Source organism: Triplophysa dalaica, chromosome 22 (genome assembly GCF_015846415.1).
Source record: "Triplophysa dalaica isolate WHDGS20190420 chromosome 22, ASM1584641v1, whole genome shotgun sequence".
NCBI lineage: Eukaryota > Metazoa > Chordata > Actinopteri > Cypriniformes > Nemacheilidae > Triplophysa > Triplophysa dalaica.
Window position 1 is genome coordinate 11,017,464 of NC_079563.1, and position 12,508 is coordinate 11,029,971.

At 36.9% G+C, this 12,508-nt stretch overlaps 2 protein-coding genes across 2 annotated transcripts; one reads left to right on the plus strand and one right to left on the minus strand.

Annotated features, from left to right (window-relative positions):
- The first annotated feature begins 275 nt into the window (after positions 1-275).
- Positions 276-5,776, plus strand: tpte (transmembrane phosphatase with tensin homology). Its single transcript, XM_056736524.1, has 19 exons — positions 276-700; positions 852-924; positions 1,727-1,804; positions 1,889-1,936; positions 2,031-2,192; positions 2,684-2,803; positions 2,989-3,088; positions 3,180-3,243; positions 3,369-3,433; positions 3,599-3,659; positions 3,771-3,852; positions 3,983-4,071; positions 4,252-4,313; positions 4,410-4,490; positions 4,596-4,701; positions 4,886-4,983; positions 5,136-5,231; positions 5,329-5,399; positions 5,528-5,776. Exons 2-19 carry the CDS (start codon positions 875-877, stop codon positions 5,628-5,630), a joined length of 1,536 nt encoding a protein of 511 aa, XP_056592502.1. The 5' UTR covers positions 276-700; positions 852-874; the 3' UTR covers positions 5,631-5,776.
- An 821-nt stretch (positions 5,777-6,597) lies between these two features.
- On the minus strand, positions 6,598-12,496 carry smpd1 (sphingomyelin phosphodiesterase 1). The gene is made up of 6 exons (XM_056737360.1): positions 12,073-12,496; positions 10,983-11,758; positions 9,120-9,291; positions 8,751-8,827; positions 7,961-8,106; positions 6,598-7,883 (listed from the first exon to the last, which is right to left on the minus strand). The coding sequence occupies exons 1-6, from the start codon at positions 12,289-12,291 to the stop codon at positions 7,456-7,458; spliced, it is 1,818 nt and encodes a 605-aa protein (XP_056593338.1). The 5' UTR covers positions 12,292-12,496; the 3' UTR covers positions 6,598-7,455.
- Positions 12,497-12,508: the final 12 nt, after the last annotated feature.

A 12,508-nucleotide genomic window follows, 5' to 3' on the forward strand; every position in this document is an offset into this window, starting at 1 on the left:
AGTTTGGTTGCAAAATGGTAAAAAAAATATGTTTTTTATAGTGTAATCCAATTAATGTCAATCAAACTGCATTTGGTTTGTCTCAATGCAACCCGTTATAACTTCAAAAACAAAGCTAACTAACACAATAAAAACATGACAACATAATAAAAAACATAATTTTTGAAACCAAACACTTCATATTTTCCCTAAATACTAAGTAAAGCTATCACATATGTTTTCGATAATCGAGCATGTCGGTTTGAGTAATGTTAACTGGAGCGCGCATCAGGAAGTTGAGAATCCGCTACGTCTGCAACAGGAGAGGAGGGCGGCGTGAGCGCGGATGGAGAAATAAGAAAACCACGGGCGACCTTTGAACCTCCTTCCTTTGTTTTCCCACAGAAATCACGGGACAGTCAGGACTCGTAAAGTGAATCATGTAGGGATAAATGTTTGAAGAATGCGTACTTCTGCAGAGATGCCCAAACTGCAATCTATAGGAAAACTGTTTCCCGGATGCGCGGTCTGCTTTCCATCGGAGTTCCAAACGCTGCCAATCTTTCGACGTGAACTTGTTTAGATCTGGACAAATACAAGACATTATTATTCCTTTACAAAAAAATACAATTAAGAGTTAGAGACTGGAAAGCTATCAACTGAAGTACTGCATGGGATATTAAACCAGCCAAAAGAAAAAACATCTTCGATTTGCACCCTTGTAAGTGTTTTTACTTAGTGTTTATAAAAAACAGTTCATGCTTTATTTGCTATATAAATATTTAGAGTTCAGCACACGTATGTCTTTGATAAAATGTCTGTACAACATTTAACCTTAAAGTTCCCCTGGAATGTGGATTTGTTTCTTGCAGTTTTTACAAAGAAACTTTCAAAAATGACATCTGTGCATTTTAACCCTGGGCTTGATTCCAAGGAAGTTAATGGGTGAGTGTATAACATTACTTACTAACACTTCACCAGAATCTTGACCTTTACTCCCTACATTTTACATGAATATTTTAGTTACATTCTCACAATGTTTTGTTATAATGATAGTAAATGAAAAGAGTCATTCTGTTACTAGTCATGTTGTAAAATGTACCCATTTCCTCGAGTAATTTATTGTAAATGTCATTACAATAAATGTAAACAATTGTCTGAAATGTTACTATAATTCATATACCGCCTTTCAAAAGTTTAGGTGTCACAACATTAAAAAGTCAACAAAGTATTAATATGGATGGCCAAAAAATTATGAAAGGCAGCCAACTAGAGCTCAGAATAGATAAATCGCAATAGCCTACTCTTTAAAAGGTGTCTTATTAAAATGGTTGATAAAATGTACATTTAAAATTGTAGGCGAAGTGTGGCTACTTTGAAGATGCTAAAATATAATGTAGTTTTGATTTAGTTTAGGTTTAGTCACAATATAATTCCATTCGTAACTGTACATTTATGTTGTTCTATTGTTTCGATGACTTTTATTTTGGAAAATAAGTTTAGTAAATATTAAACTAAATATGAATATGTTTTATTTGTAGTAATACAAAAGTCTCATTGTTCAGTACATTGTGTCTTGTTATAAATATAATAAAAAATATATTTTTTGTGAATATTAAAATATATACAGTATATATATTTATAATAAATATCAATAAATTTCCTCACTGCTCAGTATGTTGTTTTGTTGTATCCCCCTTCATTAGTTTCTATCACTTAACGAATGTCTTTGTTTTGTGTTTATCAGCAATGGAGTGAAAGAGGAGGCTGAGGTGCGTATCGATGATGGGAAGGAGGATACAGCCGAGCCAGACACCATGTACTAGTAAGTTTACAATTTCTTGGGGTAAAACTGAACGTTCCTTTAGTTGTAAATTTTATCTGTCACTGTCTTCTGTTTGTTATGTAGTCGTGTCCGGAAAATGATAGGTCCATTTGTGATGTCCTTTGGATTTCGGTGAGTGGCATCATTTAACAGTAAAAATTCCTTATTGTTTATGTCCCCACGATAGAACATTTGTGAATGTGACACGTCCTGTTCTGATTTCCAGTGTGTTCGGCCTGATACTTATCATCATAGATATTGTTCTGGTGATAGTGGACTTGTCTCTTTCCAACAAGAGCAGTGATGTGGAAAGTGCATTGGAGGCTGTTTCTCTGGGCATCTCCTTCTTTTTCCTCATTGATGTGCTGCTCCGTGTCTATGTGGAGGGGTTCGTAGTTTTTAAAGTTCACAATAAGGGGTCAGTTTGGGGGAGGAGGACGGCACTAAAAGCCATGGCAGCAGGCCAGTGGTTTTCTGTCACATGTGAACTTGTGTTGTCCGGTTGATGTCGCTGTGGTATATATATATGTTGAAAATCATCATTCGGCATCTGCGCCCTAATCGCACACGCTCAAGAGGGACAAGAACAAATGACGTATGGCCCTCATGACAGGAAGTTGTCTACAGGAAACAGATGTTCCCTATGCTATCATATTTTCTGCTTTTCAAAATGTGTTTTAATCGAATCAGTTTCCTAGAGATCTCCCACACAAGTTAAAGGAGTAGTTCACTTCATTTAATTCACTTTAATCATAATGCATTTACACACGAGGGTTATCATAACATGGTCTAAAATGCTAACTTTGCATGTACTGTATGTGTACACAGAATGCATTTAATAGCAATCTCTGATAAACTGTTCTTCAACCTTGTTCTCAGATTCAAGGTGTACTTCAGCTCAAAGCTGAATATAATAGATGCTTGTATTGTATCTGTTACCCTGGTGGTCACCATGATCTACACATTCTCCGATTTCTCAGGAGCCAGCTTAATTCCCAGGTATAGCACAGAAACCATTTTTATTATTTAATAAAACATCCATACCTTGATGCTTTTATTTCCCCTAAATGAAAATGATTATTGGTCAGACCACTGTTTTGAATATTTGATTTGAACTTTTTAGGGGTATCAATTATAGAAAACACTGTTATATTATTAATATCTTAATCATACTCTGTGTGCAGGGCGGTGACGTTCCTGAGAGCTTTGAGGATTATTATACTGGTACGGATCTTCAGATTTGCCTCCCAGAAGAAGGAGCTTGAAAAGGTCACCAGAAGAATGGTGAGTGTTTTACATCTTGTGGCGAGGTCGTGATATCTCTTCATACGTTTTTAGAGTGTGTGTTGGCTGCATTTGTCTATAATATTTACAGGTGTCTGAGAACAAAAGGCGGTACCAAAGAGATGGATTTGATCTGGATCTCACATATGTCACAGGTGCTGTCGCGTTGTTTTACAAAAGAAACCATGAACGTTTTTTTTTGTCTGCATTTAATTAACATCAGAGTACTTTAATGCATAATAAATATTACATGTAAGTCGTCTGTCTTTTCCTTCTTTAGAGAGAGTGATTGCCATGTCATTTCCATCATCCGGCAAGCAGGCGCTCTATAGAAACCATATCAAAGTATGTCTCGGACGGAACACAAACCTTTTTTTGTGAACATGAATAGCATTTCACAAAACTGTGAGATTTAACAAATTGTAAATAGAAATTTTATAAGACATTTTAAAGTGTAGTTGTTTAAAAGCACATGAATTTTAATACATAAATGTCACTTTTGCATTGCAGGAGGTTGCTAGATTCCTCGATGCCAAACATCCTGATCACTACAAGGTCTTTAATCTGTGTAGTACGTAGACAGTCTCTTGTTATATACTTTCTCAGTACAAATAAAGTTAAGTCTCAAACCGTTTTCAAATAAACTCGAAGAAGATTCAACCCAATCTGGTTTCTATTTCAGGTGAGAAGGGATATGATTCTAAATTCTTTCATTATAGAGTGGAGCGGATTATGATAGATGATCATAACGTACCATCACTTGAGTAAGTTTGACATCGTCACAGCTGATCCTTTAAACATATCTTAGATGGTTCCACTATGCCATATCTTTGAGGTTTGCTTGAATCTGCAAATAAGGAGTATATTGATATCAGTCTGTTCTCGACGCTGTAGGGACATGCTGCGGTACACGGCATGTGTCAGGGAATGGATGGCAGCAGACTCCGGGAATGTGATCGCCATCCATTGCAAAGGAGGGAAAGGTTAGAGATCTATTTTTGTCTCATTCTAAATTTTCAACCAAAACGTTTGAATCAACCTTAGAATCCTTTACTTATAGTTGTCTCTGCACATAAAGCTGGTATAGAAGATATGTCTAAGTTAGGATATATTATTTAGTTTAACTCAAAATATTTCTTGAACACTTTGTTTCTAATGAATAGGACGAACTGGGACTTTGGTGTGCACGTGGCTCATTGACAGTGACCAGTTTGAGAGCGCAGAGGTATATTAACACAAGGCGTTCAGCAAGAGAATTTAGAGATATGGAGTGTTTTCCATTGTTAAAATAATCATATTTCTATAATTTCATAAACTCCAGGAGAGTTTGGAGTACTTCGGGGAGAGACGAACGGATAAAAGTATGAGTTCAAAGTTTCAGGGTGTTGAAACTCCCTCCCAGGTGAGTTGACACACGGAATTACAATCCAAATTTAATGTGAAGACCGGTTCATGTACATCTTTGTGAAGTTGCTGATAAATGGTTTGTTCCTTTTTGCATATGCAGAGCAGGTACGTTGGTTATTATGAGATTATGAAGAATCAGTACAACCGCCAAATGCCACCTCCAAAGAGCCTGAAAATAAAAAGCATCCGGATCAACTCTATTGCAGGTCAGACCTACTTTAACAAAGTATTCTAAATGGATGGACTGAAAAAACATTGATTATTACAGTTTATTTAGCAGGGGCATATGTGATATGTAATATTTTCTTTTCCAATATACAGTATTTTAATAAGCAAAAACAAAAAAGGTTATTTAGTATATGCAGTAAAAGCGGTGTAATTGTTCTACAGGTGTTGGTAAAGGTAATGGAAGTGACCTGGAGGTAAAGATCATAGTAAAGCGAGAGCTGGTCTTTCAGTGTGTTTGTGCCAAACTGGAGAACTGTGCCGTAAGTGTCAGACTTAAAAGTCTGCTTTGTTGATATATTTGATAAAACACTGAGAACATACTTAACTACAAAGAAATTATGCATGGTTAGAGAACAACAATATATTTAATGTATTTTATTGTAAATTATGGCCACGTCTTGTGTATTTTTAGTTGTTTCCTGACACGGGCAGCAATGCAGTGGTCATCAGTTTACAGAAGGGGCCTGTTGTGTCTGGAGATGTCAAGATAATGTTTGAATCCAGTGCTGTACGTTCTTCCTGTTATGTTTATTATGTATCTGAATGTATCTGGCTGGAAAGGTTAAATGAGATTTACTCAATATCTTATTTTTCTCTCTCTCCAGGGTCTACCAAAAGGGTACGAGGACTGTCCATTTTATTTCTGGTTTAACACATCTTTTGTAGACAACAACAGGTAGGTTTTCTGTTAACAGATGAGCTTCCAATTATGATTAAAGATTTAAAAGTTAAGATTTAAGAAGTTATGATTAGTTTTTTAAGGGGGTTGGATTAAAATGTTGTTTGTTGATGTTTGTATTACAGGCTTCACCTTTCGAGAGAAGAATTAGACAATCCACACAAATCTAAGACATGGGACATCTATAAGGAGGACTTTGGAGTGACATTGTCTTTCACAGACCCTTAAAAGGATCCTCTTTGTTTAACGCTATTCACTGTGACATTAATCATGTATTATTGTTTACTATTTTTGTATTGTCTTACGTGAAAGGATATTAAGGGATAGTGCCGCTGTGAACAAGCTGTCAAATAAACCTAAATATGTCAAATGAACTGAATGTGTCTGTATGATATATTTGATATGTTGCAGAACATTGGGATGTTACACGTCAAATATTTTTTGAATTTTTACATAATTTTATGATTGTGGTGCAAAATGTCAAATTTGATGAATCATACAATCCCGTAGAACACTGCTTGCAGTGCGGTTCACTGTTTCCTTCATATTTTCATGGTGGTGGATACATATCTAGCAAAACAACCGAGACGATTTGATAATTGTAATGATCACTGTGGATATAAAATAAGAATGGTCTTCTAGGTTTCTTTACTGTGCCATACTGTTATCATCAGGTTATAGTAAACCATCAAATTTTGAGATATGATACAAAACATTATTTTATAGGATTTCTATGAAACATTGTAAATAATACAATACGTGTAACTGGGCATAAATTCATGTATTCTAAAAGGCTATAGTTATGCTGGCAAAATTCAATGATTTCTTAACTTTAAATGTGTACTATTGACCTCTTGATGGTGCCATTTTCTCAGGTTTGGCCTATAGAGGTTTTCCTTTTTCTTGCACTGCAGAAAAACTGATTAAAAAGGTTGCCGCTATAATTGTGTGCGTTTGGTTTGGATCTGAAAGTGTGGTTTGTATGTGTACAGTTTGAAAGAAAGAAATTATACTGTACTGCAAATAACAATTTTGGGGGTTTTTCATTCCTTGTTTGCATTTCAGTTCATGTTTTTGTACAAAGAAAGGGTGAGGTTGAATTTATGGAACTATGGAAACAAAAGTGTGAACAGGTTTTGTATCCTGTATGATAAATCTAAAGGACAGAAGCTTAGTGCATTACTCAGAAATACAATTAATCATTGCAAACATATATTTTAAATTCAGTTTTTACAGCTTTGGTTACATTGAAGTTACCATCTTATCTGAACCCCCCCAAAAAACAGGCACTTAAAGGTTAGACAAATCAACAGAAGCACAAATGACTGCAACATATTTCTTTTGTCAGTAAATCAAACCCTGTATCTGATAATCCATTATTTTTCATTCATAAAAGGTCTCCACATATTGGCATAAGTACAAAATCATTTTTTCATATCAGAATAATAGTACATTTCACAAAAATCACATGACAAAGTTCTTGTTATGAATTTTATATGTGCCAACTTTACCAGTCAAATGGTGTATATATGTATATATGGATGTGAACGTGAGGTTAAATCAACAAACCATAATTTAACACGGTCTCCAGTGTACTTGGGTCAATGCAGAAAATAACAAAAACATTTCAGCAATCAACCACAATCTCCTCCTCATTGACATGACGACAGAACTCAAAACCACAGATAAGCGAGAACTGAGGACTAAGTCTAAGCAGTAGTGGTTTTTCACAAAGTGCAAACACACCACATGATTCAGTTGTGATGCACGTTTCATTTTCAACAAACACATTTGTTGTTTCAATGCATTGGGTGGGTCGCTGCTGTAAACGTACAATTTACGAGAACCATCTCTGTCTTGAGCAAATACTTTATAGCATTGTGCAGAAACGACAGAAACATTTTGACGACAAATAAGTGTGATGTCAAATGCTACAACTTTCTGATAACCAAACAAACAAAAAAAAGTGCTAACAGTCTCCCTGTAAAAATTCTCTTGTACTCTGGTGCGGTTCTGATGCAAGCAGATTCATGCACGCTAGTTTTGTATCAGCTCAACACATAGTCTTCCTAACAGAGCGAATTATCTCTTCATTAGCACCATGTAGTAGATCACACTTCGTCAGAAGGTCATATTGTCCACTTCGTAGAAAGCAGATGAGTGCAGTCTTACAAGTTGCCTCGCATGGCTCCGACACATGGCCTTTATGATTAAGATACCAAAAGCGCTTGAAGACCCGGTCATTGTTTAGAAACACTTTGATCAGGTTTTCAAAATCTGTTGGGAAGAGGGTGGACAAACCGAAAGCCTCTTTAGCACGATACAACAGAGTCCATGACGGGTTGGGGTCAGGTTTTGAGGGTAATGCTGGTCCGTTTGAGATGTTGTTAGCAAGTGTCAGGTTAAGAATGAAGGTCTCATGATCCAACACCATCCGACTGCTGTTTGGATAGTTTCCATCAGTGTAATAAACACGATACCCTGGTTATAAAAAAACAAAAGCTAAAGTCAATGCACAGCCTTGTAGCTTATTTAACAAGCGCTTTTCTATGCAGTACCTGGATTCAGGTTGACAAAGGTGGTGACACTTGGTGCAATAAAAGCCACACCCAATGGACGGGTCAGCGTGTCCTCATCATAGAATATCTGAAACTCATCAGTGTGCGTGTGTCCGAAAAACTGACCACTTATGGTGCTTTCATACCTGAAAAGAACACATTTTAAACAGAAAAATAAACACATTTTCAGTTGTGACAAAATGTACTGAACATAATAAAGTATCAGTTTCTTAACTGAATTAAAACAGTATAATCTATATGGTATAATTCAACTGCGAGGAATACTTTATCCCTGTAAGTTTTCAATTTGGTGTATCCTCACTCTTGTGGCTTCATCAGATAGAATAGTGATCTTCCGAGGATACGGAGAAATCTTGACAGAAGCATCAAACACCAACCTAATATTTCTCACATCGTTTTTTTGCATAAAGTTTTGTACAAACTCATTTTACTTCCTGATTTCCCCATACCTAAAATTTGTAATATGGAATTTGGCAATTTCACAAACCGGGACTGTGTATAACATGTGAATCATTAACTCCTGTCCCTATACACTTACATGTCTATATGTTATGCATATAGAAAAACATTTTTTATAGTCAACATGACCCGAATTTGCCAACAAGATGGCATTTAAGATAAAAAAAGTAGCCTATACTGATAAAAAAACAGTACTGCTACACCAGTCATGCGGAAGTTAAGCAGACATGTTGACTCGGTGCAAACTTTGACCAGTTATAACCCTCAACTGTTTGAACAGTAAAAGGGTCAATGTGAAGAACTGACTGACCTGTTGACTATATGATAGTAATTCCTGCTCCAGCTGCTAAGACAGAGTCCTGGAGGAATGTGTCCAATAATGTGAACCTTACAGATACAAAACCAAACACAAAGTAAACCATAACACACTTTAACTTAAACCTTTAAAGTAAACCTGTGAAAAAGCATACAGCACATAGGAAATACAACAGTCACACGCTTTATTTTAGCACTGACTCATGATCAGTTTTGTGGACACCTCTAAACCTCAATCCACAAACACCAACAGTAATGTTGCAACTTGTTAAACTGCTGCAGCATGCAAAAGCTTCATCATACACACTTAAATGTGCTGATTTTTTACTTTCGTATCCTTCAAATATAAATGATTTTTACAGACCTTCTCACCCTTGTTCTCAGACTCTTGCAGTATGTGAACAAGCCACTGGAGTTGGTTGGCAGGATCTGTGGAGTTCACCATAAGCCAGAAGTTCTCTCTTGCACAGAAGTTCATATTCAAAGACACCACTCGCAAACCTTGCTGAACTTCCGCTGTGTAGAACCCTCCACGCCTAGAGAAGAGACATAAAAAACATCTTAGACTACACTACACTACACTAACCAAACAATAACCGAATCGAAATGTTAAACAAATGTCTTTTTGAGTTTCAATAAATACATGGGTCAATGGCGTATAACAACCACTTGTCATGTGGTGTGACCAATAAATTCAGTAATGTATTAAAATTAAAATGTTTGGCTGAAATATGAATCTCTGATACACCATGCTTAAAGTTCAAGTGAAATAAAAAATTACAACACCTGTTTTTTCATGACATATTGCAGTATTTCGTGTAGATAGCTTATTTGTGTGGGTCATTCTCTCAAATTCATGTGCTCTGATAATCTTCAGTTAAAATCAAAAAATGACTTTTCATTTTAAATGATGTATGCAAGACGACTTGGGCGGAGCATCAGTTAACTCCTCCCCTTCAACTGCCTGTCTGATGCCAGTTCAATTTCAAAATGCAACGCCTATTTTTATAAATCCAATCAGATCGCAGAGAAAAACGGAAGCCACACCCACCAAATTTCGAATTCGAAATTACATTTTACTCGGAAGTGAGTCAATACGAAAAAATGATCAGTTCACGGGGACTTTAAGTGAAGGTTATTTGTAAAACATTATATCAATTGTATGCGTTATGTTCCTTTTTGTTCATTTAAGAAGACTAAATTATAGAACAAAAATATGAGGTGATTACTTATCAAAGAAACTCAAAGAAGTGGAAATACTTTGTTTCTAAACAAATATCTGTAAAAAAAAAAAAAAAATCAAGCATTAAGGAAATTAATTAATTTTAAGATAAATCTGACCTTTTTTAGGGCTGTGGTCAATGGGGTATATGCACACGGGATGATGACGTACGTCCGCTAAAATCTCAGCTAGCAAGGTCACGCTGTCATAGCACTAAAGTGATAACGATATGTTTGTAAGAAGAAAACGTTCAAATTTCAGCGAACCGACAGCACTACGGGTGAGTACTGTGAAGTGCCTCTGGGATCATGCCTCTAATAAGTGCAAAAGTTAACTTTGCTTTTTTCTTATTTGTTGATGTACCTTGAAACGGATAGCCTGAAGTGCTTCTTCTTTTTGGCTGTTGACGTAAAGCGAAGTGTTTCAATAATTAGACTCATGTTGTTATGCATAATCCTAAGTGCATCCTGAAGCGAAACGCCTTTGTTCCCTATGGTAACGGATGTAAGAGCTAGGCTGAAATTTTAGCAGAAGTACCTCATCGACCCATATGCTTTCAGATGAAAAACACTCAAATCATTTAATTTAAAATTTAAATCTGCTTTTCTGTGTACACCATATTCTTAATGTTTGAATAACTGCAATAGATAGTATTATTATTTGAATTTGAAAATTAACATGTCAAAAATCCTTATACATCACTGACCCAAATCCAAGATTAAAATAATATTAGTAAATAATTACAATTATTATTATTAATATATATATATATATATATATATATATATATATATATATATATATATATATATATATCATTATATACAAATAAATAAATAATTTAATGTATTTAAATTAGGCCTTCAAGTTAAATCACACAATTTTATGATTAACTGTAGTATCAGTGCTTTCCTATATTTTTATTATTTTCCTCTTTAATTTTCATGTTACCCATGTTTTTGTGCCTATGAATTTGGTCACCATATTGTGCCATTCATGCAATACCTTATAGTCTTTAGGGCATCCGCAGGTAACCAGGGTGCCCACTCCTCCGCCATAGTGTCATATAGCCAGCTTGAAGACCGGTTCCCACGTACAAACGGAGGCGGAAAGCTATTTACCGGAGTGCTCTCATGATTTCCCACCGCAGGATACACGGTTACATTGGGCCCCAGGTATTTGAGTATGAGTCTGGAGATGGTGATAAGCTCATTGAGCTGTTGAGCTCTGGTCTGAGACCAGACATTGTGTGCTGGTATATCTCCTGTCCAGTACACCCAATCCCAGGGGCCAGATTTGGCTACGTTTTGGAGAAGGTTTTCAACCGTACGCAAAGGGAGGTCACATTTGCCGTAGGTACCCCAGTGTCCAGCACCGTTGTGATTCCAGCTGGCCCTCCCAGATTCATTTCGACAGCAGAGGGGCTCATTGCAATTGGCAACGCTGCCCTCGGCGTACACAGCGTCCCAGTGGATATCCGTGAGGAAGAGGATCCTGCTTTGCGGAGAGCCCGGTTTAGGAGGGGTCGGTGAGGTCACTGGGGGTTTGGGTACCCGTGGCAGTGAGACGTTCCAGGGGGCATAGATATCAAAATGACCACACGCGGGTCCCACCAGTAGGGCGCAGGCCTCCGGTGGCCAGAGATAAGACTCCTGAAGAGCACGGATGAAGTCTTTACTGAAGAGCTGGGTGATGTCTCGGCACACCTGCGGGTTGGCCAGATGCAGGCGGGCACAAGCTTCTTCCACGGCATGTGCCACACGCTCGGTGTTTGTGCTACTCTGTTAAGAACAATAAATCGCCTATTAGTCACATTTATAACAAATGTTTTCAAAATCATTTAGAAATTCACATAATAAGTTGTCTGCAACTATTAAAACGGGCCCCTGGTTTGCCAAATGAAGCCTATAACCTTCCCCCTTTACGCATAAGTGAACAAATAACCACAATGCAAAAAGTTAGAAAAATAATTAAAAATAAAAGTTTTGAAAAATAAAATATATTTTTTATAAAGCCATTACATCTCACCTTTTGATTTTAAAGCATGCAATATTAAAAACACTCACTAACAGAATAATAAATAAGCAGGTCTCACCAGCAGCGCGATGTCAACAGCGGTAAAGATCGCTTTACACACCCCACACGACACATTGTGCCAGCTAAATCCGACCTTAAAGCGATCGATCTGATCCACAAACCTCAGTGGGGAACCTGTCCCTTCTTCAAGAGGGTATCCGGAAGCCAACGACACTAAAACACATGAATAAACTATACAAAAGGCGCAGATGAACAATCCGACCGCTGGACGCCCCATACTGAATACATCGACAGTCACCGGCTTCGTGTTTTGATGGAACCCCGTGAAAGAAATATTTATGCGTCTGAACGTCCTGTTTCGCAGCAACTATACACAACTATATGAGTTGACGACTTTATTATTAACCCGACAACTACACAACTCACCACAATATCACTGTGTCGTACCACGGACGGACGAATTTATACATCGAGTCAGCTGACTATCACGTGAC

Bases quoted from the DNA above. Each gene is read 5' to 3' on its own strand.
- tpte (XM_056736524.1), top strand. From the start codon at position 875: ATGACATCTGTGCATTTTAACCCTGGGCTTGATTCCAAGGAAGTTAAT. The intron at 4,072-4,251 runs GTTAGAGATCTA...TCTAATGAATAG, and splicing joins CCATTGCAAAGGAGGGAAAG to GACGAACTGGGACTTTGGTG. The intron at 5,400-5,527 runs GTAGGTTTTCTG...TTTGTATTACAG, and splicing joins TCTTTTGTAGACAACAACAG to GCTTCACCTTTCGAGAGAAG.
- smpd1 (XM_056737360.1), bottom strand. From the start codon at position 12,291: ATGGGGCGTCCAGCGGTCGGATTGTTCATCTGCGCCTTTTGTATAGTT. The intron at 11,759-12,072 runs GTGAGACCTGCT...TGTTCTTAACAG, and splicing joins CTGTTGACATCGCGCTGCTG to AGTAGCACAAACACCGAGCG. The intron at 8,828-9,119 runs GTCTGTAAAAAT...TGTATCTGTAAG, and splicing joins CTGAGAACAAGGGTGAGAAG to GTTCACATTATTGGACACAT.